Here is a 27,129-nt window from a genome sequence, read left to right as displayed (position 1 = left end):
TGTCAGAGCTGTACATGATGTCATGCAGCAAGGCGGGTCTAGGATAAGGCAAAGCCTATCATTGGATGAGAAGGAAGGGTAAGTGGGGAAAAGTCTAGGAAGATGAGGATTCAAGATGGAGAGGATGGAGGAAAATGATTCTGATCCAGGTGGTCTAGGTCAATTATTTTTTCTTATCTGGGTGTGAGGTTCCTATCTTTATTAATTGTCAGTGAATATATTGTGTTTTCCAAACTGTTTAAGAATGCAAGGGCCCACAGAACAAGATGTGTGTGTGTGCCAGGTGTGGTAACTGCCACCTAGGGGACCAGGCAGAGAAAGCAGCTGACAGAAACAGCCAGAGCACAAAGCTCCCACAGATCCACACCAAAGGAGAACGTGTGGGAACCGGTTCTGCCGCTTCTTTAATCTTGCCACAACATTCTGTAATATATGAATCTCACAACCAAAATTTTAGTACCATTAGGATTTTCATATAGATTGTGCAGGGTGTACAGATTAATTAAGAATGAAATTCTGCTCCTTGTTTGAGCAGGTGAAAACCAACTGTCTTTTTTGTGGGTTAATTTTATCAATAACCAATTGTAATAAGTCTTCATTCATGTCATAAGAAAGATGACATGATGAATCTTTACCTGTCCTGTTTGATTTTCTTGAGCTTTTATAGTTCTTGGGGGGTGTCTTCTCCTGTCATATCTGATTCATATCACTCTGCAAGGAGTTCAGAGCCTATTCTCCTTCTTGTCAACACAAATGTAGAACCTTTCTTCCAAAATAGCATGTCCTTGGTTCAGTAACAATAATTCATTAACATTTAGTTTGACCTCTCTCCCAGAGGAATTCTAATATAACCACCAATCTCATAACCACAGTCATTTTGATAAATAAAACAATTCAAAGCAAATAAAGCAATCTAAACAAATATTTAAAGCACACACACACACACACGCACACACACACACACACACACACACACACACACACACACAAGACCAGACAGTGCTTTTCCTGTCTCCTGCCTTGACCTTCATGAGATCAAGGCCTAAATTTCTACTGTCTGAGATAGGTTAGGGTCCCTATCCCCTGCTTTTTGACCTAATTTTTAAAGATCAAAAGCCTCAGTTATTTATTATCTATATCTACTTTCTGTTCAGCCTATTTCCAGGCTCTATTTTTGCCATATCTGTCAAAGAAATTCCAGAAATTCCATGTAGACCATGTTCAAAGATCCTGAGTATTTGCTCTTGCAAGACCTTTTCAAATCTTCTCTAAAGCATTTTTTCATTCAGTTTTCCTAACTTCTCCCTTCTGTGGAGCTTAATATCTCTGTATCTTTAAGAACATTTAAACAATTACCATTATACTCCCTTCTATCCTTAAAAACAATTAAATCAAATTTTTGTTTATCCCTATCCTTTGACTATTTGCTTCTAGGAAGCAGGCTGCTTCTATCATCTGACCCTCTGCCCCAGTACATCCATCCTGTCTCTTTGTACAGCAGGGGCTCCCAGCATCTCAGCTAAGGCTCTCTGAGGTGGCTAGAATCTTTTTAAAAGGGTCTGGGGGTAAATCCCCGCAGGTGGCTGTGTTTCTCTGTTTCAGATTTAAGCACTGGAGTGATGTAACTGGACTCTGCTTTGCTAGAGCCAGTTCTCCCCCCTTTAAACTCTATCATTGTGTGTGTGTAATCCATTTGAGAATTTTTAAATTGATATTGGATTCTCACTTTCTACATTGTGTGCTATCGTTTACCCAGCTCATTGGCTGCTAGCATCTTTATTAACCAGTCAAGAACCAATTGGTGGAACAGGACCTTCAGTGTTACAGGCAGATTCCCTACCCAACCATCAGAACCACCCCTATCATTGATTCATCATTATTGTGGCTTACGTGTCTCCGGCAAGGTGTTTTGACAAGTTGTTTGAACTGTGTGAAATCTCTCTTCTGGAGACAAGTTATTCCTCAGGCCGACCCAGGCTTCATTATTTTCCTTCTCCCAGTTTGAGATTGTCATGAAAATTGTAATATCTTAGGAACCATTGTTCAAGGAGTCTGATAGGTGGAGGGAAGGAACAGGTATTGTAAGGTTTGAAGTTAGTCTTAACCCCAAAGTGAGGCATGAAAATGGAGTTCATTGCAAACGCAAGAGGTTTATTTTTCTGGTGTGTTGGTTTGAACCTCAATCAGCAGCCCCTGTTGAGTGAATAGAAGGTGACCCCAATTGGCTATTACAAGCAGTTTTTATACTCTTTAGGGGCAGAGTTTACGTCAGCAAGGTTACAGTTCAAACTCATTGGCTAGGCCTATTGTCCATTAAATCTATTAGCTAGCAAGCATGGTATGCATTTGAACTCTACCTGGGACTTTTCAGAGGGTCAGTCAGTACATTCTGAGATTTTTTTTTACTCAAGAACGTTCCTCTAGGTGGAGAATGGAACTTGGCCTAGCCTTGTCCCCAGGTGGGAGGGGGAAGTTGTAAGGAGGGTATGGGACTGGAAAAGCCCTTAGGGTCCCTCAATCTCCTTAGAATATCCTTATTCTTGACTGGATGTTTTTGGGACCACAGGTGTGTTCTATTGTACTTGGCATATGATTTTATGTGTTAAGCACTTGGCTAAGATGGTGGAAATCCAATAAATAATTAGGATAGTACTGAACTCAAGAAAAAAGTTGAGGAAAATACCCAATCATAGTAGAAGAAAGTTATATACTGAAGTTATGTAGTTATGTGCAGGATGATTTGAGATGTTAACCAGGACAATGAAAAGGGATTTAGGCCCTTAGGAGAAAAGGCCAAATAGGATGATGATATCTGAGTTGAATGGGAGGTCACCTATAAAGACGACTGAATAGAAAAGCATACTAATACTAATGTTAGAGAAGGACCAAGGGGGGGGGTTGTATTGATCAAACACATTCTGTACACATTGGAGCAGATTATGTATTGTACCATAAATTGTGAGGCTAGGAAAAGCCATTGACAAGTATTACTTTTTTTTTAAATTAGAAATAAAGAAATGTTCCCAATTAACAGAATCAGGAAGGAACACAGAAACATTTCAACTGATACAAACGAAATTCAGAATAGCATAAGGGGACACTTTAAAAGCCATGCCCTCCATTTTCTTAACTCTGGCTTTATTGCTCTGAAAAGACATAATAACCAAGGCAGCTCAAGCAGCTAGGGGTGCAGTTGCATTTCTATACCACACAAGGCTCATGTCTTTACCTCAGGCCTTACTTGGAGTGTGTTATAGAGCTAATCCTCTAGTTTCACTGTTTTAGGTCATTTTTCAGTTTTATGCCTTCCAGGGCAACAAAGCACATGTCACTACTTCATTATTGGAAGTGCTTCCACTTCTATTTTTTTTTAATTTCCTGAAAAATAAGAGGAAAAAAATCTTCCATTTCTCTAACCTGTGTATTTGTGACACTGAGCAGAGTGGTATCTGCCCATGATTCAAGCAGTCAAGAGGCCAAGGTGAATCCTAAGTTTATGACCAACCTAGGCCATTAGCAAGTTTCAGGGCAGCCTGGACTATATAAGGAGACCTTGTCTTTAAACCAAAATAAAACAACAACAGAAAAGAACTTAGGTTATAAGGTATATTTTTCTTGCTAATATATTTTTAATGTTCTCGTTCCTTTACAATCATACATTGATGGAGTGTTGACTGTTGACTGTTTTCTGGGTATCTGTATGCACACGCACTGAAGGGACACACACACACACACACACACACACACACACACACACACACACAAACACATAAAAACACTTCACAGTAGTGCCAAGGTGTAATTAGCATGTACAAGAGATATTAAGTGTTGGGCTGGGGATTTAGCTCAGTGGTAGAGCGCTTACCTAGGAAGCGCAAGGCCCTGGGTTCGGTCCCCAGCTCCGAAAAAAAGAACCAAAAAAAAAAAAAAAAAGAGAGATATTAAGTGTTGTGTTTTATATAAAAAAAAGAGCCGGGGCTGGGGATTTAGCTCAGTGGTAGAGCGCTTACCTAGGAAGCGCAAGGCCCTGGGTTCGGTCCCCAGCTCCGGAAAAAAAAAGAACCAAAAAAAAAAAAAAAAAAAGAGCCAAGGATATGTTCATAGAGTCAGGAATGGTGAGATAAGGGAGGAGTGTCTTGGAGGGCCCATGCTGAGGCACCCCACTCCAACTCCCACCCCAGGTACCCAGGTACCAGGTATAGAATAGAGTTTATTTAGAGACATGGGAAGGGGAGTTGAGTAGAGACAGGGAGTGGGAGAGAGGTTGAGAGGGGGAGGGGTGGGGTTGGGCCAGGAACAGGTGGAGAGAGGGGGGAGGGAAGGGGAGAGAAGGAGTAAGGGGTCAGAGAGAGAAGGCAGAGAGAGTAAGAGAGCTAGAAGGGGCCAGACAGCCCCTTTTATATTAAGCCTGGCCTACCTGGAGACATTCAGGTAACTGTTTGGTGGAGCTTAGAAGGAATGCCGACATTAAGTTTCTCTTTTAAAAAATGGAAAAAGGGCTCAGTGGGAAGTACATGAGGTACAAAGGCTTGGCGTCAGTTTTTCAATAATAGATCTGACTGCTGGAGCCTTTGATCCTAGCTAGCACAGAGTGGGTGAGACAGGATGGCTGCCAAGAGATCGAGACCTTCAATGTCAGCCTGGAGCTTAAACAAAACAATTAAGAAGGCTTAAACAAAAACAATTAAGAAGTATTGTAATTATTAATTTCTCCTTGCTGCCTCGACAAAATGCCTGAGAAAATAACATAGGAAGGAGGACTTATTTGGGTTCATGGTTTCATATACTTTGGTTCATGGTCACTTGGTCGCATTGCTTCTAGGACTCTGGTTGGAATTTATGTACTGGGTCGGTTTACAAAAAAAGCATACAGGCTGCAAAGAGAACCTGAGGAAAGGCCAGGGAAAGACACACGCTCAGCGATCCACTTCTTCCAGATAGGACTATTCCACAATTTATGCCATCTCCCAGTAATACCCTCAAAGATTTAATACATCAGTGGCTTAGGTCAGAGCCTTCACTGTCCATTCGCTTCCCCCAACACCAAAGCCCATTAGCTGTCAACCAAACTTTTATGGCATGATGAATCTTTGGGGGTCCCTAGCAAATATCAAGATCTAATTTACATGCCATCATCCAGAAGTTTTCTGAAGCCCGGATTACACAAAAATTTAAAGCAAGGCATCAATTGCTAAGTCATCTAATTTTATTTTTCTCTGTTGTTTTTCTAACGATGCTTCCCTAAGGCATGGTTTAGTCATTTGCAACACGAAGAAGCATAAGCTTAATTCTAGGGCCATTGTGTTCACAGGGACGGGATAATAAATCTGCAGTATCCGATGATCAAACCGGTCCAGAATATTACATTTCAGTCTGTCCACAGCCAGCAATGACTACAGTGGTTGGGAGCTTTTCGAATACATTATTAGACTGAAATGTAATATGCATGAGATCCTTGCAGACAGGAAGAGGTTAATCACTCTCCTTCTCTCTGCACCTTTCCCCTGTTTAGTGACACTAAGCCCATTTTGCGTTCCTGACACTTTATCAGGGTGGGGGCAGGGGTCATTCCTAACTGAACCAGCTGGCTCCTAGACTAAGGTTGGTAACCTGCACCAGGGATAATCTTGTTTTCAACTCATCGGTGGTCATTTTCAGGAGCCAAGATCCGCCTCCGGGTTCTCTATCAAGAGTTCTTTGGCCCAAAGGACTTTGCCCTTCCTTAAGTGACGGTTCATCCTGCCACTTTCTGCTGCAGGATTGGGGGGTGAGAGACACCTTCCCACCACACTCTCGGGCGACCGTGAGACCGTCACGGGAGCTGCGCGAGGAACAGCCCCATTGGGGTCGCCTCAGAGACGCGGCCGGCAAGCGTGAAGCTGGGGCCACCGGAGCCGAACAGGGAACGGCGTTTGCCGGGGCCGAGGCGGAAGCCGGATCCTTTGGCGGACCGGACCGCGGGAACCCGGAAACGCCTGGGCCTCAGAGAGGCGGTCCGGGAGACAGAGCCCGCGGGAGCCGGCAGCGCTGCGGGTCAGCGGGCGCGGCGGAGCCGGCGGGCTCAGCAGCCTGGGTCGCCCGGCGTCGCGGAGCCTGGAGCTCCAGTGCGGGCAGCTGGCCGAGCCGCACGGCGGGTGAGCGGAGGGCACTGACCAGGCGCTGGCGAGACGCCGAGGCCGGGGCTGGGATGGCGTGGGGCGGTTGAGGTACAAGGTGCCTGGGCCACCGGGACCGCAGCAGAGGGCTGCAGCACTAGTTCAGAGGGAGCAGATGAATGGGCGCCTTGTACCTCTGGCTTGGACGTGCTGGAACGTTCTGGGTGGAGGAGGAAAAGGTCCTGAGAGGAGGGGTGTGTCAGTGTGCCTGCGAGCTCCAGACTGGCGGGCCAAGTGCCTTGGGGACCAGGCTGGCGGCCAGTCCTTTCGTGGTCTTCTCTGGAGCTCTGGCCCAACCTGTGACCCTGGGATAGGGACGAGTCTGCTCGGTGAGGACTGTGTGCTCAAGAAGCTGCAAGGACTTCAAGAGATGGAAAGGGAGCCGGTGGTAAGGCTAGACCGAGGTTGTCTAAAACCATGTGAGGTTCCCATCAGTGTGTGTGGCGAGAGGTTGTAGGGGTTCTAAGTACTGAAGAGTGGAGGAGCTCAGGGAACATTTTATTTAAGCTAACTCAAGTTTCTGCTAGTTCAAATTAATTGAGGGATATTAAATGAAGTAACGGGCCTTAACTGTAGCAAGGCACTTAAATTGTCTTTCCTTTGAGGACCATGCCCTTTATTATATTCTATTAAACACGATATTTGAAGATGGCACCAGAGTTGAGTCTTTAATGCATCTATCTTTGGTAGTTACAGGTAATGTTTGGTTGTTTCTCACATCTTAATTCCACCTTAATAATTCAAGTTATTTGCTTTCAAATGAATGACTTCTACGTTTACGTTTCTAACTTAACCCCCTTTAAATTTTTTTCCTACTGTATCTGCCCCTAGTTTCTGGCCGCTTCCAGATGCATCCTACCATTAACTTCCAAATGGAACTTGATGCTTTTAAGTCGCTCTACCTTGCAACCTCTTCTGGCCTGATAGTGTGCACATGCACAGGAGCCCCTCTCTTCTCTGTCTCCCAATCTCCTGGTTCTCTTCATCTACCCCCCCACCCCAATCCCTTCCACTCCCGCCCCCACTTCACTGTGTGCGGCTGTGCTGGGAAGTGAACCCTGTGGGAATATTGATGGAGCACTCAGTCACTGTAACTTTAGTTCTTTGTGATCTTTTTTTTTTTTTTTTTAAAGTCCGAGATGTAATGCCATTCTCTGGCAGTTCTCTCATAAATACTCAGCGGCTGTTTACTTATTTAGTGGTTCTGGGGATGGAGCATTGGGCATAACTAAATGCTAGGTAAGTGCTTCGATACTGAGAAATGCCCCTAACTAAGAATAAATTTTAAATAATTTAGGCAGCCATTAAAAATTCTTCAAAATTTAAACCACTCCACAATACAAAGTAATGTAATTCTTTCATTCTTTTTTTAAAAAGTTACTTTATCGAACATATTGAAATGTTTTTTAGGTAACCATGGGATTTTTATTTATATTTATTTGCTTAACTTGAGATAGGGTTTCTCATCATAGTCCTCCAGGCTAGCCTGGAACTTAGTAGTAGTCCAGGATAGCCTGTAACTTGTGGCAGTCTTCCATTGGATCTTAATTATCTCTGAAGTGGACAAACATCATTAGTTTCATTTAGATGACTACTGAAGGTCACACAGGTCAATTCATTTGCTCTTGGTCTTATGTCACTTGAGTTTGACATGGATATATGTACTCAAGCATGTGCCCTTTAAGGAGGTTAATATCCCAAATGAATGTGGAGAGGTGAGAGACTCAATGGAAATAACTTCTCAGTTAAAAGCAGCATTTTATGATTCAGTAATAGGACCAACTAGTATGATGATTATAATTCAGTAATTAGGAGCTTCTTTTCTTAAAAAATTTTTGAGTTCCTGTTTGATGCTAAATAATTTGCCCCACCCCCCGAAGTTCATATTAATGTGCATTGGTAGTAGATTTCAGTTTTAAAAACAGCAAGTTTATGTTAAGGCTATTTGGCTTAGTTGTCTCCATTAATGAAAGAATATTATACTGCGTGTGTATTCTTTCTTTTCCTTCTTTTTGTTTTTGTTTTTTGTTGTTGTTGAGACTTGTCGGGATGTGTGCAGAGTTATATCTTCATGAGGGTTATAGGCTTCTGTCACTGTGCCTGCTATGTTTATATATGTGTGCACTAAATTTTATTTTAGTTAAAAAATCTCTTATAAAGCTTATTTTCTATGTGTTTTGCCTGCATGTATGTATGTGTACCATGTGCATACAGTGCTCTCAGGCCTGAAGAAGGTTCTGGATTCTTAGGAGCTGGAGTTACAGATAGGTGTCTGTAGGCTGATGTCAGTTGTATACCAATGCTAGGAATTGAACTCTGGTCCTCTGCAAGAGCAACCATGCTCTTAAAACCCAGCCATTTTTCCAGTCCTGTTAGATATTTTTAAAATGTGTTTTGTCATTGGTATTCAAGGCAGTGATTTTTGAAGCTAGAGCATGAATCAGCTTCTCCAGTTTTCTGCCCAGAACTGTTTATCAACTATATTGAAGATACCATCAAATGAAACCAAACCAAACCAACAACAATAACAATAACAATAATAATAGAAAAATTAAGGTATGTGACTATATCCTAAGTTAGGCAACATTGTAGAAATTAGAGTTAATCTAAAGTTGAAGCATTAGGTTACATCAGATAAAATGCTTAGAAACAACTTCATTCCACAAAGAAAGAGTCACATACGACTTTATACTCTGTTCCCCTCCCCCCCCTCCCCCGCCTCAAAAGTTAGATAAGATATATTTTCAGGAGTCAGTGAGCTGGCTCAGTGAGTGTTTTTATTTTACATGCATGGGTGTTTTGTATTTATATCTGCACCATTTGTATGCAGAGGTCAGAAAAGGGCATCAGAGCCCCCGGAACCGAAGTTAGTATTATTATTTTATTTTTATTTTAGTGTTTTATGTGGCCGAGTGTTTTGCTGGCATGCGAGTGCCTGTGCAGCACAAGCATACAGTACCCTCAGGGACCAAAAGAGGATATCAGATACCTTGGAACTAGAGTTACTGATAGACTTGAGTTGCATGTGGGTCTAGGAATTGAGCTTGGGTCCCCTGCAAGATCAGCCACTGTCCTAGTTGCTGAGCCCTCTCTCCAACTCCAGAATCTTAAACTGCAAAAGAAGTGATAACTTCTTTTCAAATTAAATCATATTTAAATGAGAAAATCTGTATGTAATGACTAGCAAGAAACCTGACATATCATAGGTGATCAAGATTCTTAATTTATGAAGTTGTAGTTTTTAGAAACTGTTAAGTGAGGACAAGTTTTGTCCCTTGTCTGTCTTCTGTGTACAGAAAGACTTGTCCAAAGGTATACCACCCTGAACCCCGAAAGCTCTAGATCCCTTGAGAAAGACTTAGTTCTCAAAGAGATCATTCTTTCTGGAGGATTTAAATGCTGTGGATTCTATCTATTGTCAAGCCTTTTGCAAATCCTACACAGAGCAAGTGCTTAATCTGACAGGTCCTGCTGGTGAGGCAATACAGGGAAATACAACATTGAAAAGAAGAAAATCTCTACTGTGTTGCCTAACCTAGGATATACCACAGTTGCTTATCTTAGTCATGATTCGTTTGTTTGGTCCTTTGAGATGATATCTTCTGTATGGCTGGTAAACAGTTTTGGGATATCAACTAGAGAAACTGATTAACGTGTCTTCAAGTCTTTGGTCATGGTGTGCTCTTACAAAGATAAGCATAGAGGGTAGGGGGAGGGGTAAGTTGCTAGAAGACTGCAGGATAGTTTAGTGTTAGCACACATACCCAGCATGCAGCAAGTCCCAGAACAATCTTACAGGACTCAGAATACTGTCCTCTCTTAAGTCATGTTTCCTGAGCCTTCCAGGAAAGAGTTTTTTTTTTTTTTTTCTTTAAGAGACAAATATTTGTTCAAAAAAAATTACACGAAACAATGAATGATTTGAGATAGGCTGTAGTTTATGACCGGAAATTTAGCTTAGAGTCTCACTATGAAGGGCTGTGTATCCTCTATTTGGTAAAGGTGTCAGTTGAATTTTACAGACAAGGAAAGAATGTGATTAAATGTATATTTTCTTAAGATACCTGCTTATGGAGGTTAAGTTAGGGTGGGAACAGTCTGAGCCTGTCTATATAAGTTAGCAAGCAGTGTGATGAAGGACTTGGCCAAGCATAATTAATGTAATTTATATTTTACTGAGTTTAAGCACATCAGATTATAATGTTTCTAAGCTTCAGAGACTGGAAGATTATCTGTGTAGTGGGGGAGGTCGTTTTGTCTGCATTATCTGTGCAGCTATTTTCTTCATCTAAAATGCATTTTTGTTTTATTGAAGTATATTAACAAGTAGAAATTGTATATACAAGGTATACAGTGTAATGATTTTATGTATATCAGATAGTTTCCTCAATATAGCCATCATTTTACATGGTTATCATTTGTATGCATTGGAGGAGTGCTACTCCTGAGACTTACTCCCAGCAAACTCCAAGGAAAGCTGTAGGCAGAGAAGTGTGTTTTCTGTGGATTCCAAGGCTTCTCTGTCTGGGCAGACTTTATTAAATGCGTAGCATGACAGAAGTGTGTACATATACTGGGTGGGTGGGCAAGAAATCTGGGGACAGGTGTGATCTTCAACCCTGACAACTCTTCAGCTGTCTTTTCATTTCTTAGATTGTACAACTAAATTGTGGGGCTCTCTCAATGGCACTTTGATAAAGACTTATTGATTTGGCTGGGAAGAAGGCTCAGTGCTTGAGAGCACATGCTGCTTTTATGGAGGGTTCGGTTTTGGTTTCCACCACCCACATAACAGCTCAAAACTGTAATTTGAGTTACGGGGTTACAGGGGATCTGACACCTCTTCTGACCTCCACATTTCTGCGGTCACATGGTGCATTTCAAGTATACACATAAATAAAATAAAGTAAAGTAAAGTACATTTTTACTCAAAACAAAATAACCCTTTCATTGTAGTATCTGGACTTCACACCGTCTTTACTGCTCTCTGTGGAGATTCTCTCTTCCTCACAGTAAGGGAGAACCAGGTACATTTCTCTGGTGCTAATGAAACTACCAGAGCCATCCAGCTGGGAAATAGAAGCTAAGGAGTTCACCCTTGTTTTAGAATTTGTAAACTGACCCCAAGTGTATAACTTGGGGAAGTAGAGGAAAAAATGCTGCTGTAGGACTCTTTTTTAAAAAAGATTTATTTTATTTATGTCAATACACTGTTGCCCTCTTCAAACACACCAGAAGAGGGCATCTGATCCCATTACAGATGGTTGTGAGCCACCATGTGGTTGCTGGGAATTAAGACCTCTGGAAGAGCAGTCAGTGCTGAGCTATCTCTCCAGCCCTTTTATCTGTCTTTTTCCCCCCACTTCTTTGAGACAGGGTTTCTCTGTGTAGCCCTGACTATCTGTGTAGTCATTTGTGAAACACTGCCTGTCCTGAAACTTACTTTGTAGACCAGGCTGGCCTTAAACTCAGACAGATCTGCCTGCTTCTGCTGGGATTAAAGACACATGCCATGACTGCCTGGCATTTTTTACTTTTTTTTAATGTGGAAAAATAAATAAAATGTTGTATTACTGCAACCAAGAAGAGAGCTTCTGTGTATAGCCTGCTACCTAAAGGAAGACCACAGTGCATCTAGTCACTGGGTGGCCAAATCTATCTTTGGCCTCTGATCTCATGGAAAGCATGCAATCACTTGTATACCAGTTCACACTGGTCCTGTAGAGCACATGGGTCTAGAAGTAAAGATGGCTCCAAAGGGACTCCTGGCAGCAGGGCTTGTGCTCGAGGCAGAGGCAGGCAGATCTCTAAGTTCAGGGTCAGCTTGATCTACAAAGTGAGTTCCAGCACAGCCAGGGCTCCACAGACAAACATACAAATAGTGTGGTTGATTGTGTTGTATACTAGATCCTCACGTATTCTCTTATGTCCACTCTTTTTTGAGTTGGTATCTCCCTATGAATCTGTGGGAGGCCTGAAATTAGCTACATAGGCCTAGCTGGCCTTGTACTTGAGGTGATCCTCCTGCCTCTGCCAAATGCAGGGATATAGGTATGCACACTTGGCTTATCTTAATTTCTTTTGTTGTTGTTTGATTTTTGAGTCAGGGTCTCATGTAGCTCAGGCTGGCCTCAAATTCACACCTTAGCAGAGAAAACCTTGTACTGTCCCTGATCCTGCTGTGTCCACTGCCCAGATGTTTGGATTATAGGCATGTACTGTCATTCCTAGCTTCCAGATTCTGAATTTCACCTGCATGTGAACATAGAAAGGGTATCCATAACCTTCACCAAGTAACAAAGCAAGCATAGGTTCCACAGGCCAGAATGGTATTTTGGGGGTTACTCATCCTAGTACAATTTTTAAGGCATTTTGATGTACTGAGCACAGAGATTGTAAAATTATGCACAATATCATCCTGAGATTCTGTAAGGTTTTAAATTCAATTAGCCTTTTATTTTGTTCTCCCATAGGATCAGACTGGATTTGTTTCTCAGAAATGCCAAGTTTGCTAAATGAAGTATGGTTTTGTTCCAGGGCAGTGGTAGAAAGTTTCTAATTCTGTTTGGTTCTTGGGCTGTGAATTTAGGGCCTTGATGTCATTCTTTATCTGAGTTTTGTAGCTACTTAGAAGCTACCAGCAAAAGCTCTGGACTCCCATTGCCAATACAGGGGGTGGTGAACCAGGCCTTCATCACACAACCTCCTCCATTGCAGGTGACTGTTGAGGAAGATGTAGAGAGTGTTTACTACACATGACACCAGTATCTCCTTGACCATTACATTGGAGAATTAACCCCAGATTCTTGTCATTATGATTCTCTTACCTATGGGTAAAAGGTAAGACCACATTTGGGTCTCAATAACTGTACCAATTAGGGCTCAATTAGGAAAGCAGAATCAGTCAGAGTCATGGAATAAGGCATTTAGAAAAGCAACAAGTAAAGTAAAGGGGAAAGAAGAGGGTATTGGGAATTAGTTAAAAATCTGCTAAGAAGCCCTCATGACACAGATGTGGGTTGGACAAGTCAGAGCTTCCAAAGAGGAAGTCAGCCATGTCTGCATCTTACTTCCAGAGTAAGACCATGGAATAAAGCTGGTGGGAAATTAATTGAGCTCTGTCATCTCAGTCAAGAGTCTGATGGAGGCTGAGGCCACTGCTACTTAGTTAGGAAAAGGGCTGACCTAGAGCGAGGAGAGGAGAGTACCTGCCAGTACTGTGTCGCCCTCACTGTGGTAAACAACCTTAAATGACATCTGTTTGCTTGTTTATTTATTTAGTGTGTCTGGGGTCCACGCTGTGTCACTTATATGGAAGGAAGTCTGGACAGCTTGTGGGAGTTGGTTCTCTCTTTCCACAATGTGTTCCAGGAATTGAACTCAGGTTGTCAGGCCTAGTGGCAAACACTACCCACTCAGCCGTCTCATAAATCCCTTCCTACATCTAACCCTGACAGTCTTCAGTTAATATCTCTTAACGTACATGTGCCTTCTAAATCTTGGCATGCTTAGTATTTACCTGATTGTAACACAGAACCACTCACAGAAAGACTTTGGAGCTTTTCTAAGTTGACATAGCTTTCCTTTTTCCTTACAGTTTTCATGTCTTCTCTCTCTCTCTCTCTCTCTCTCTCTCTCTCTCTCTCTCTCTCTCTCTCTCTCTCTCCTTTCGTCCCTCCTCCCCCTCCTGCATGTTGGATTGTTTGAATGTATCGTCCTTGCTGAAGAGCAATGTGCATACAGAAGCAGATGGTTTAGATTGTTTTGATTTTTACTGTGTACCCAATGCTAACGACAGTGCTGACCATTCTAAGTGACTTGCAAACCTGATGGCTTATTCCAGTCTGGACAGCTAAGTCTTGTTTATATTTTTGAACTTTTGTCTCCCTAGTTTTGAATTTTTCATAGTGGCCAGTGTTTCTTGGTACCATCTGGCTTTTATTTATGTTCTGATCTTTGGAGAATGTCTTTAACTTTTGCCTTTATGGTGGGAAATGACCACAGGGAGGAAATGACAGCGCTGCATAGTACAGGCAGGAAATGGGTGTGTGCATTTTACTGCTGTGTGACCACACAATGGCAGGGTAAAGCTTCTCTTACTGGGCCATATCATTGTTTTCCCTATCACTGAATACTGAGCAAATCATACCCACAAATTGACATAAAATAGATTTTATATTTGTATAGCTGAAAAAATATTTGAGCATTTGATTTTGTTTCATTATAATAATGGAAAGTCTGTAATCTATGAGAGAACAAGTTAAAATTTGACAGAGCTGTAACTTACACCAGTGATGGCATCTTGTTTAAACAGACATGGAACACCTTGAGGAAAAAGAGCAATGAGAAACAGTGAAAAGGTGTTTAACTTGGAATATACTAGGAACTTTATAAGCACCAGTGTGGGGTGAGGATGTGGCTTGGAGGAGGAGTTCTTGACTAGTATGTGCAAGGCCTTTGGTTCTATCCACAGCATAGCAAAACCAAGTTATTTTCTCTAAAGGGTCATTGAGTTTTTCCTGTGTATCTAAAAATAAATCAACATACAGCATAATGACATCTATATCTATAATCACTGCAGAAGCAGTGGATTGCTGCTAGTTAGATGCTAGCGTAGACTGTCTCAAAACCACGGGATAGAGAGAACATAGACCAGATGACGAGAGCTCAATCCCAGCACCCATATTAGGTAGTTCACAAACCACCTGTAACTCCAGCCCCAGGGAGATCTGACACATCCAGCCTTGTGGGCACCTCCACTACTCACAAACACACATATATAATCAAAACTAAAGCCCTGTGTGATACACTCCTTTAATTCCAACACTTGGGAGGCAGAGGGAGTTGAATCTGTTGTTCAAGGCCAACCTGGTCTACATAAGTGAGTTCTAGGACAGCCAGGGCTACATAGAAACCTTGCCTCAAAAAAAAAAAAAACCAAAATTATTATTATTATTATTATTATTATTATTATTATTATTATTATTATTATTATTAAACAGCAACAATAATGATAATGGCAGGTAACTCTCCCATGGCTCTGGCATCTTCAACATTTTGGGGTTTCCAATCCAGGCTTCACCTTTACAGCTTCACATAGCGGCTGCTCTAGGCCTCCATGCAGGGACACTCCTGCCACATACCAGGCCTTAGCTACTTTCCTTAGTGGCTGATGTAGAGTCTATAACCCTACGCTCCCATCCTTGACTCTGAAGCTAGGACCACATGGTTGAAGCAGCCAGGTTCTGCTGCTGGGGCTGGAGCATGGCCCCTTATTGTCTTACATCACTACCAGCTTTCTGTTTTTCAGCTTTTCTGTTTTCTAGACCACATACTAAAATTCTCCTCTGAAACCTCTTGAGCTATGCCCCACAGTTCAAATCGTGTCAGCAGCACTCTCTTGCATTTTCCTATTAGTATGACCCATTGAGCCCCACTTAAAGCATTCCACTGCTTTCCTTATTTAGAATTCCAAACTCCACATTCCTCTAAACAAAAACATGGTCTAGCCTATCCCAGCAATACCCTATTCCTTGTACCAACTTCTGTCTTAGTTAGGGTTTCTAATGCTGGGAAGAGACACCATCACCACAACAACTCTTATAAAAGACATTTAATTGAGACTGGCTTAAAGTTTCAGAGATTCAGTCTCTTATCCTCATGGGGAGAAGCATGACAGCATGAGAGCAGACATGGTGCTGGAGTAGGAACTGAGAGTTCTACATCTTGACCACAGGCAGCAGAAGGAGACTGAGACCTCAAAGCCCGCTTCCACAGTGACACACTTTCTCCAGCAAGGCCACACCTTCTAATGTGTCATTCTCTATGGCCAAACATTCAAAGAGATAAATAGATGGGGGCCATTTCTATTCAAACTACCAGACTTAGTAAAATCATTGGAGGTAAGTCTGCAACATACAGATTTTCAGATTTGTCTATAAGGGCCTATCTACATGATTGGTGTATGGTACTTTTTGTTTTTGTTTTGGGCCAGAGTATGTAGTTCTGAGTTTCTTGAAACTAAACTGGATATCTAGAATAAGTTGTCTTTAAATGCACAGACATCCTCCCACCTCTGCCTCCTAAGTGCTGGGATTAGAGGCATGTGTCATTGTGTCTGGCAGCATACGGTATTTTGAGTATTTCAGAAATTAATATATATCTGTAATTCAACTGATGATCACATCTAATCACAGTAATCTTGATTAATTTGGGGAAAGGTAGTCATCGGTAATAATGGACAGTAATGATGTATATGCATTATGGCATGCATGTATGGATGGATGCATATGTGTGTTTGCATTGCCAGGCATTAAACCCACACAGCTTCATGCAGGCTAGCTCGGTGCTCTACCACTGAAGTAAACTACCAACCCTGTAGTGTATTATTATTTAACACTTGAGATAACTTACAATCACTTGTCAAATCTTTATAAAACAAGGATCTTTAGATCCTAAAGGAACCACTTTAATGAAAGTGAAGGACATAATTACCAGGTAAATATATTTATACTGTAGGTTCTGCTGTATTTGTAGCGTTTTTTGGTTGTTGGTTTTGTTTTGTTTTGTTTGAGAGGGTCTCTGAGCCATGGCTGGCCTGAAGTTGGCTATGTAGTTTTGAACTCAGAGAGATCTGCTTGCCTGCCTCTAGAGTGCTGGGATCAAAGGATGGACCATCATGCCTGGCCTCCCATATATTTGAAAAATCATTTTTTCTTTTCTTTGCATTCCTATGGATCAAACCCAGGGCCTCATATAAACATAGCAGGCAAGTGCCCTATCACTTAGCTATTTCTCTAGTCCTCTGTTTTGTTTTGTGTTTTTTTGTTTTTGTTTTGTTTTTGTTTTTTGAAGACTGTTAAATAATTAGTGAGAATCTCTTGGAATTTGAAAAAGTATGTTTTTTTGTCTGTTGTTCAAAATATAAAAGTAAGTTCTGATCAAGCCATCTGTACTCATTGAATCTCAATGAGTGGAATATAGATCAATTAATTTTGTGATATGTTTTCCCTCAAAGAAATGTAAAAGTAATGAACTCAACTTTATAAATATTAGATGCACTCAGCAATTTAGATGAAATATGGCAGTTAGTAAGCAAGTGAAAGATTTATTGATGAGGGCTCAGTGATAAAGAACTTGCCTAGCATGTGTCAAGGTCTGAGTTTGATCCTCAGTACATAGAAAAGGGAAAGGGAGGAGTCTATAAGAGAGCGTAGAGTCAGTTCCTAGCCCTAGGACACAAAGGACTTGGATAGATAGGAACTACATGATTGCTATTTACATCAGTGTGGTTTAAAAGTGAGAGACCAAAGCATTAATAAGCCCTTTATTGAAAATATATACACAGATGTGTGTATGTTTGGTAATGGAAAAGCAAAATTGTGAAAGTACATGCTGGCTTGGGAACTTATTGTTTATTTATTGAGGTGGAGTCTAACTGTTTAGCCCTGGGTGGCCTGGGACTCAGTTATGTAAACCAGCTGTTGTTGAATTTGTGGTGATCTCCGCAGCTGACTACCAAGTGCTGGGATTCCATGCATGCACCAACCACCATGCCTGGCCAGAAACTGACCTTTATGTTTTCATTTGCTAATAAATTGGAACATTGTTATTAAAATAGATATATTAATGATCTTGGTAGCACAGAGTAAGCACACAGAAACCTACTCTTAAAAATTAATATTTATATTTACTTTATGTGTATGAGTGTTTTGAGAACATATATTTTTGTGCACCATATGTGTTCATGGTAGCACATGTCTTTAATCCCATTACTCCGGAGTCAGGGGCAAGCAAATCTCTATTGAATTCAAGTCAGTCTACTGTACATACCAAGTTCCAGGCCAGTCAGGGCTCTGTCTCAGAGAAAGAAGGACAAGGGGTTGAGTTTCTGTAAACTTCAGCCTGACGGAGGGACTATCGATCGCTGAATCTGCTCAGCCATGTACTGTTTTAGTAGTAGTTGTGGGGTGGTTATTTATCTAGTGCTCTAAATATATTAACTGTGGGAAATATACTAGAAAAAGTTCATACAGATTTAGAGAATTTGAGTGGAAGATGGGAGCCATGGAAAAGAGAGTTTAGTAAAACCATGGAAACAGAATATGGCTGGCATTAATCCAAAGAGACCCTAGCCTGAACTAAAGCTACATGAAACCCTGGTGGGGAATGCTGTCATTTAGTGTGGCCTTGACCATTAAGTTTTAAAATGGGCTTAATTGAAGTTTAATTTACTTACAGTAAGATGTGCCTACTTTAACTGCAGTCCTGTGGTTTTTGATAAGTCAATATCATATAATTACTGCATTGTAATCACCAATGGAATTCCTTATTATGCGTGCCTTTGTAGTCAGCTCTCAATCCTAACTCTTCACTGTGATCAGTCTTAAGTTTATATCTATCAATACAGATTAGTTTTGCCTTTTTTGGAGAATTTTATATAATATAGCATATATTGTTTTTAAAATTATGTTTCAGTGTGTTAAGATATAATTTATATGTGTGCATGCATGTATATATGTGTATTTGTGGGTACATGTGTGCTATGGTATACATGTGGAAGTCAGAGAACTTCAGGATTTAATTCTCTCCTCCCGCATGAAGGCAAGATCTCTCTTATTTATTCTGCCATCCTGATTACTCCAGCCTAGCTAGCCAGTGAGCTTCTGGGTGATTCTCTTTGCCTCCCATCTGGCCATGGGATTTACAGATTTACAGATGGGAGTCAGTGGATTCCTTGATTCCCAGGATTGAACTTGGATCATCAGTCTTACCCAGATAGCATTTGTATTTTCTAAGCCCACACTTTGACCCATAGGTGATATTTTTACTTTATTTTATTGTAAAAGATTTATTTATTTATTATGTTTACAATGTTCTGCCTGCATGTGTGCTTGCAGGCCAGAAGAGGGCACCCCATCTCATTACAGATGTTTATGAGCCACCATGTGTTTGCTTGGAATTAAACTCAGGACCTCTGGAAGAGCAGCCAGTGCTCTTGACCTCTGAGTCATTTCTCCTGCCCCATAGGTGATATTTAAAAGAAAAAGAAAAAAGATTTTTACTTATTTGTGTGTGATTTTGACTGTGTGTGTGTGTGTGTGTGTGTGTGTGTGTGTGTGTGTGTGTGTGTGTGTGTGTGTGTGCCTACAGGCTCCAGAAGAGGGTATCAGTTCCTCTGGAGCTGGAGTTACAGGTATAAGCTTCCTAAAATGTGCTAGAAACTGAATTCAGGTCCTCTAAAGAGTAGTTTGCATTCAACCACTGTGCCACTGTAATGGCACTGGGGAGTAGGACCTTTGGGTGATAATTTATTATGAGAAGGGAGCCCTTGTAGACAAGGTTAAAGTCCCCAGAGAACTCTTGATGCATTACCATGTGAGGGTTCGATGTCAAGACAGTCATCTGTCCTAGAAGACAGACCTTACCAGAACCTGACAATGCTTCCATAGTTATCTGGAACGTCCAGTCTCTAGAACTAACTGTAGGAAATACATTTCTGTTATTCTGTTATTTATAAGCTACTCAGGAACAGGTACTGATAGCTGTCTGAACAAAGCAGGATATGTGGTTCTAATTCCGGACTGTAGTCCATTACGATGGCCCTGTGCTTACGGTGGCCCTGTGCTTACGATGGCCCTGTGCTTACGGTGGCCCTGTGCTTACGGTGGCCCTGTGCTTACGGTGGCCCTGTGCTTACGGTGGCCCTGTGCTTACGGTGGCCCTGTGCTTAGCTTTCTAGTGGGTCTGGAAGCTCAGTAGCCCAGTATTTTATTGAATTCCTTTAACTTACTCTTTCCAAATCAATCTCTCTGTCTCTGTCTCTGTCTCTGTCTCTCTGTCTCTCTGTCTCTCTCTCTCTCTCTCTCTCTCTCTGTGTGTGTGTGTGTGTGTGTGTGTGTGTGTGTGTGTGTGTGTGTGTGTGAGTGTGTTTTAAAATAGGGTTTCTCTTTTGTCCTCCCTGACTGTCCTCAAACTCAGAATTCTGCCTGCTCCTGAGCCCTGGGAATAAAGGTGCTACCACCACCAGGCTTTCCACCAGGTTTTCATTGACTAGGTCCTTCACATTTGCATGTGTCTTCAAATCAGCTTGTCAGCATATGACTTGAGCCTGGGCCAAAAAGGTTGATCCTAAAACAAAGCAACTCAAAAAGTATTATCTAAAAGAAAAAAGAAGTCATCCTTCTAGTTTCTACTAAAGGTGTCCTAGTCACTGTACCACTGCTGTAGAAAGACACCACAACCAACTCTTACAAGAGAAAGCATTTAACTGGGGGCTTGCTTACAGTTTCAGAGGTTTAGTGCATTATCCTCATACAGAGGGCGTGTACACACACAGCCAGGCATGGTGCTGGAGAAGTAGTCAAGCTACATCCTCATCTATAGGCAGAAAGAAACAGTGACACGTGGCCTTGCTTGGCCTTGTGAAACCTCAAAGATCACCCCCAACGACTTTCTCTAACAAGACCATACCTCCTAATACTTCTCAAATAGTGCTACTCTCTGACAATTAACCATTCATATAGGCGGCCATTCTTACTCAGTCCTCCACAGATGGCTAGAGGGTGTTCTGGGGATTGTATTGTATTTCTAAATTAATCTGAGGCACAAAACGAATATAACATTACGTTGGGTGGGAAATAGAGTGAGTACCATGCTTCAGCATGCTTATGATCTGTGTGGACTGTCTGCACGCCTGTTAGAGTTAGCTGAAACCCTCTAGTCCTTTTTTACCCTTCATTCTACCATATTTTTTTCAAAAGTAGGTTAAATACTTTTAGTTATGACTGGGTTTGCCTACTATTTTTCTTTTAGTTCTGATCATTTTGTTTTATGTGCTTTGAAGATACCTTAATAAGGCACATAAACATTTATAATGACTATAGGTTCCTGGTGTATTGATCCTTTTATTACTATGAAATATCCTTCAAATTTAGAAGTAATGTAAGCTTTTTGCCAGACATTAATGTAAGCCCTCCTATTTTTTCATAGTTTCCTCATGGTATCTTTATCCTTCCTGCCCATTTCTCCTTCCCACTCTTCTCCTTCCCTCAAGGACTCTCTCCCTTCTTCCTTTTTGAGGCTAGGCTTCATTCAGTAAGTCGCCCAGGTTGGTCTTGAACTCCTAGCCTTAAGTGTTCTTCCTGAATTAGTTTCTCAAATAGTTGGGACTTTAAGTGTCAAACTATTAAGATGGTCAACTTTTCATCATATTTCTGCTTTACATTTAAGGTGAGTCTATTGGGACTGGGCTGTTGCTTAGAGAAAGACAGCAAGCTTAGAATGTGAGAAGACGTGGGCTCACACCCTGGCATCACCAAGTCGTAGTAATAGTAGTAGTAGTAGTAGTAGTAGTAGTAGTAGTAGTAGTAGTAGTAGTAGTAGTAGTAGTAAAAGTCTCTTGGAACAGTGTTGAAATATTTTATTGGACTAGAAGGACTTTGTGGTTGCTGTTATTAGGGAAGTTTAATTTAATTTTTTTGTTGTATTTTTATTGCTGTTTCCTTGAAATTCTTATCACACCAATATCTGGGGGTTTTTTTTGTTTGTTTGTTTGTTTTTGGTGACTATACTCACTTTGAGTTGTATTTGAACATTCATATGTTGTGAAACTCTAGTTCCTACTTAAATCTCTTTTATTCCTAGCCACTTGTGGAAGAGTGGGAATTCTGTTTGCTGATAGTAAGTTTGTGTGTGACAGGAATGGCCAACAGGGCTCCACCTCAAAGTCCCTGTCTGTGGATCCTGTTGTGGGAGGAAGGGGTCACCACCTCTACTCTCCTTAGTTCAGGTGCTCATAGTTAAGGCATTCCCCACAGTTATACAGTACTCAGCTGAAATGGTCAAGGTTTTAGGAGAACTGTCTTTTGTTTGGCTAGAGAAACTGAATTTTCCTCGGCTGTTTTGTTGTTCTACACTGGTGGTGTTGTAGCACTTGAATATAGAATACAGAGATTGGCAAAAATACCCAAGATTTCAGTGCTGACGCATCCCTCAGACATCCTTCAGACCCAAGTCAGTTTTCCTCTATTTTCTTCAGCCTGAGTTTCTGGCAGATGCCTCTGTCTTTGGCCTGTTTTGTGGTTGTTGACTTTTTTTTGTTGTTCTTGTTGCAGTTAGAAAGAAGATGCTTGTTTTGTTTGAAACCTCTGTCTCTTGTTGAATATTAGTGTCTGTATTTTTTAATTTGATTAACTTGCCCTGTTTATTTTGTTTTTCAGACAAATGAAGAGAAAACAATGTCTGCCAACCTAAAATATCTTTCCTTGGGAATTTTGGTGTTTCAGACTACCAGTCTGGTTCTAACGATGCGTTATTCTAGGACTTTAAAAGAGGAGGGACCTCGTTATCTGTCTTCTACAGCAGTGGTTGTGGCTGAATTTTTGAAGATAATGGCCTGCATCTTTTTAGTCTACAAAGACAGTAGTAGGTATCTAGGGTGATTTTTCCTTTTAATTTATGTGATTAGTTTAATTTTTATATATGTAAATAGAATTGTAACTACACATTTGATCATTTGCGTTATTTAATTTCCCTAGACTTAACATTCCAATATTTTTTAAAAAATTATTAAGATAGGGCTCAAGGGAATGACCCAATTGGTAAAATAGTTACTATGCAAGTGTGAGGACCTGAGTTTGGATTTTTAGCACCCACATAAATGGCTGTGTATGGCAGTGTGTGTTTGTCATTTCAGCACTGGAAGGTGGAAATAGGAGGACCTCAGGAGCCTGCTGGCCCACCAGTCTGCCTACTTGACAAGCTTGAGGTTGAGTGAGAAACCTTGTCTAAAATAAGCTAAAGAACCACTTAGAAAGACAGCCTACATCAACTCATATGTTCACGTACACATGCACACACACACTCACATACACACACTCACATACACACACGTACAATTGTCTTAGTACCAATATTGGTCTGTACTATTATGTACAGTCTGTAACAAAATCCATGGCTAGTTAGTGCTACGAGTATGAATCCTAGTTGCATTTTAGTGTATTAATTTGAGGAAAAGTGGGTTATAAATCCATAATAATTCTTTACTAAAGACTTTTACTAGTCACATTGACTAATCCAGCAATGAATAACTCATTTGGTACAGTTTAGAGGTTCCGTTGGGGTATAATTTATGTACTGTGTAGTGCTTATTCCTTGTGTCTAGAGATTGAGCCTTGGGCTTTGCATATCCTAAGCATATGCACTTGCTCTACCATTGGGGCACATTTCAGCCTCAGCTTAGCCTTCTGCAGGCAGATTTTTAGAGGATTCAATTGTGATTTTTGTTTTTCTTTCTTGAGACAGTGCCTTTCTATGTCATTCAAGCTGGCCATAAAGTCTTGATTATTCTATCTTAGCCTTCTATGATTGTTACCTGACTTTAAGTTGTGATAATGTGTGTGCAGGTGTGTGTATGCAAGTATATACGAGGTTTTGTTATTGTGTCAGTGCATTTTTACATTCACAATATTGTACAGCTATCATCCTTTCCAAAGCTTTCTAAATACAAATGAGCAGAAATTCTATATGACTATTAAGTAGTAACTCTTCATTCACCTTTCTTCCAGTTTTCTCTGACTTAGATTCTACTTCTGAATTTACCTATTCTAGATATTTCATATAAGGTGGATTATATAGTGTTCATTTTCTTATGCCTGGCTTGTCTCACTAGCCTAATCATTTTAGCGTATGTGTCAGATTTTTGTTTTTTTATACACTATAAGGTATACAATATACACTTTTTTTTAAATCACATGTTGGTAGCCACTGGTTATTTCTACCTCTTGGCTACTGTGAACCATGTTGGAAGAAATGGGTTAATCTGCAATAGCTATACAAGTAGATGTTGGAGTTTCTGCTTTCATTATTGTGGGGCTATGTGTTACAGCCCCTCCCCCACCAGAGCAGACTTGCTGGGTCATTGTCATCTGGCTGTTCTTCATATAAATCTTTTTAAAAGAAGTGTATTGCATATATGTGTGTGGTGGGTGTGCCACACATCACCATGGCATGGCCAAAGGATAGCCTGTGGGAATTTGTTCTATTCTTGTGCCATGTGAGTCCTAGGGTTTAAATGCAGGTCATCAGGTCTGGTTGCGAGTGCCATGACCCAGTGAGACATCTTGCAAGTCCTCTTTGTTTACTTTTTAAGGAATTATCAAACTTTCCACCATTCTCTTTTGTTGTATTAATTTTTCATTGCATTTTATTTCTTGTGAGAGGGAGGTATGAGTAGGTGCCATTGTGCAAGTGTGGAAGGTCAGAGGACTACATGTAGGAATCAGTCCTCTTCTACCACATGGATGCTGCAGCTTGAACTCAGACCGTCAGGCTTGGCAGCTGGCACCTTCACCACTACCCCACCTGCTGGGTCATCTTGACAACCTCCATTTTATATTTTTGTTAGTAGTGTAGGAAATTCCTATTTTCTCATCACATTTTTCTCCTGTTTTCTCCTGTCTATCATATTTCCTGTTACCTTGTGTGTGTGTGTGTGTGTGTGTGTGTGTGTGTGTGTGTGTATTCAAATCTACAGCCTCATATGTATCAGATAAATGGTTATACTCTGAGTTGTACCCCAGGCCCTGCCCATCCTTCATTATAGCCATTCTGGGGATGAAGAAGTATTTTATTGTGGTTTTGACTTGCATGCTCTAATCATTAATAGTGGTAAACATTTGATAGGACTTGACTAGTACATTATATATGTGAAGGTCAGGAAAGAGGGTAGATTAAATTGTTGTTTGTATAGGTATGGCAGTAAAAGATACAGGGAAGATAGATATATTTGGTGATAAATCAAATGACTTCCTTTTGAGTCATGTAAGTTGGAAATACCTATACACTTAAAGTCAAGGATAAGACCAGATAATATATACATACACTTGAGGAAAAGACTAAAAAAATACCCTGGCTTGTTCCCAGCATTCAGAGGCTTCATTCACTCAGAAGGTGTCATCAATGAAAGATGACTATAAATGAGCTACCAGCAGGACTGAAAGTCATGACAATGTCAGGAAAGTGGAGAGGTTACTTTTTGTTGCTAAGGTCTAGATATTTATTACAAGTACCTACTGCATGTAGCACTGGAGCCAGGAAACTTTTAACAAGTTGCATTGTGGCTAGATGTGGTGCATCCAGCTTTCAGTTAGCTTAAGCATGACAAAGTGTCTGTACACGTTATACCAAAGTGAATTCCAGGGCTGGGAAAATTGTTTAGTTGGTACTTAATAGCTAAGTCGCAGGGGCTGAGGAGAGGGCTCAGGCATTTAGAGCACTGACTGTTCTTACAGAAGTCCTGGGTTCAGTTTCCAACACCCACAAGGCAGCTTACAACTGCCTAAAACTCCAGTTCCAGAGGATTTAATGCTGCATTCTGGCCTCCATGGATACAGGCACACAGATCGTTCACAGATAAACATGCAGGCAAATACTCGTCCACATGAAATAAAATAAAAAGCTGGTGTAAGCCTGACCTGATGAAACATGTCTGATTCTAGCGCTTAGGAATGGAAGGAGCAAGATCAGAAGTTCACGGTCACTCTTGACTGCATGGCAGTGTTGCAGGAAGCTAATCTGGGCTGCGTGAGGTCCTGTCACAAAAGGACAAACCAATTTCATGTGGCAGAAATGTTGACATTTTCATCAAAGCCAAGCTGAGCAAAGTAGCACATCCCTATAGCTCTAGTACTTGGGAGTTTGGGGGGAGAAGTATTATGAGTTTGCGGCGTCCCTGATCTACATTATAAGACTCCATGAGGGGAAAGAGGAAGAAAAGAATAAAGAAAAAGCCAAGCATGGTGCCTCACACTTATCAGCCTAGTACTTTGGAGAATGGAGTAAGAGAATTGTAGGTCCATGGCCAACGTAGGCTATGTTGTGATCTCCAGATCACCATGGGCTACATAGTAAGACCTACTTCAACAAAACAAAACAAACTGAAAACTCAGTGTGACCTTGGTACTGAGAATGATCTCAAACAACTCTAAAAGCAAACAGCCGTAAGTGCAGTGTGCTTTAGGGGAGCAGGAGTGCTTTTCGGGAGACACATCTTATGTATGTGAGTACACTTTCACTGTCTTCAGACACAGAAGAGGGCATCAGATCACATTACAGATGGTTGTGAGCCACCATATGGTTGCCTGGAATTGAACTCAGGACCTCTGGAAGAGCAGTCGTGTTCTTAATCATTGAGCCATCTCTCCAGCCCTGGGAGATACATCTTAAATAGAAAAAAAATGTATCAAATCAAGTGAAAAAATAAGCCATACACATAAGCAGTAACAAATGCCTAGAATTACAGAGAACTACAGCCCAGTAAGAAAGAGACATTCAGACATTAGAAAAAACATAAATGGGTAATTCTCAGAGGGGGAAACCTGACTGGTCAGTCTGGGGTGTCTAGCTTAGTGGCAGGTGAAATATAACTTTAACAAGCCAGCATTCTTCCATACCGAGATCATGTGTCCCCAAGCTGCTATATAAGTTTTAGATCTGGACCATCCTACATGAGACAGGTTGAGCTGGAAGTCCAGTTGTTGTATAGCAATGCCACTCTCTAGCTACTTTGTATTCTTTTAATGATTAATATGTTGATAATTGGCACGAGAGACTGGAGAATGAGTAAAATACAAAGTTTCATAAAGTTACTGCTATAAAAGAATACTTTTTTGATTGATTAATAATTTGAGGGACACTGGGTGATTTCAGGAAATCAAGTAGAAGAGAGGGAAAAAAGATTCTAGGAGCCAGAGGGTTCAAGGACACTACAAGAAAACCCACAGAATCAAGTAACGTGGGCCAGAGATGCTCACAGAGACTAAATCAACAATATGGGAGCCTACACTGTCTGACCTAGGCTCTTTGCCTATGTTTATATAGCTTAGTCTTCTTGTGAGACTTCTAATGGGGTGTGGGGGTGGGGGCTGACTTTTGAGTCTTTTGCCTGCTTTTGGGACCCTTTTCCTCCTACTGA

At 41.1% G+C, this 27,129-nt stretch overlaps 1 protein-coding gene across 2 annotated transcripts in view; it reads left to right on the top strand.

Annotated features, from left to right (window-relative positions):
- Positions 1 to 6,001: 6,001 nt before the first annotated feature.
- Slc35a3 (solute carrier family 35 member A3) overlaps positions 6,002 to 27,129 on the top strand; it is a 39,218-nt gene continuing 18,090 nt past the window's right edge. The window contains exons 1-2 of one of the 2 annotated variants that reach the window (NM_001012082.1): positions 6,010 to 6,134; positions 22,376 to 22,580. In NM_001012082.1, the coding sequence (NP_001012082.1) occupies positions 22,394 to 22,580 (187 nt within the window). In that variant the 5' untranslated portion in view covers positions 6,010 to 6,134; positions 22,376 to 22,393. Of the gene's footprint in view, positions 6,135 to 22,375; positions 22,581 to 27,129 lie in introns of both variants that reach the window. The other variant, XM_063281941.1, reaches the window with a different exon arrangement.

Source organism: Rattus norvegicus, chromosome 2 (genome assembly GCF_036323735.1).
Source record: "Rattus norvegicus strain BN/NHsdMcwi chromosome 2, GRCr8, whole genome shotgun sequence".
Taxonomy (NCBI): domain Eukaryota; kingdom Metazoa; phylum Chordata; class Mammalia; order Rodentia; family Muridae; genus Rattus; species Rattus norvegicus.
This window is presented reverse-complemented; position numbering and strand designations above follow the sequence as displayed.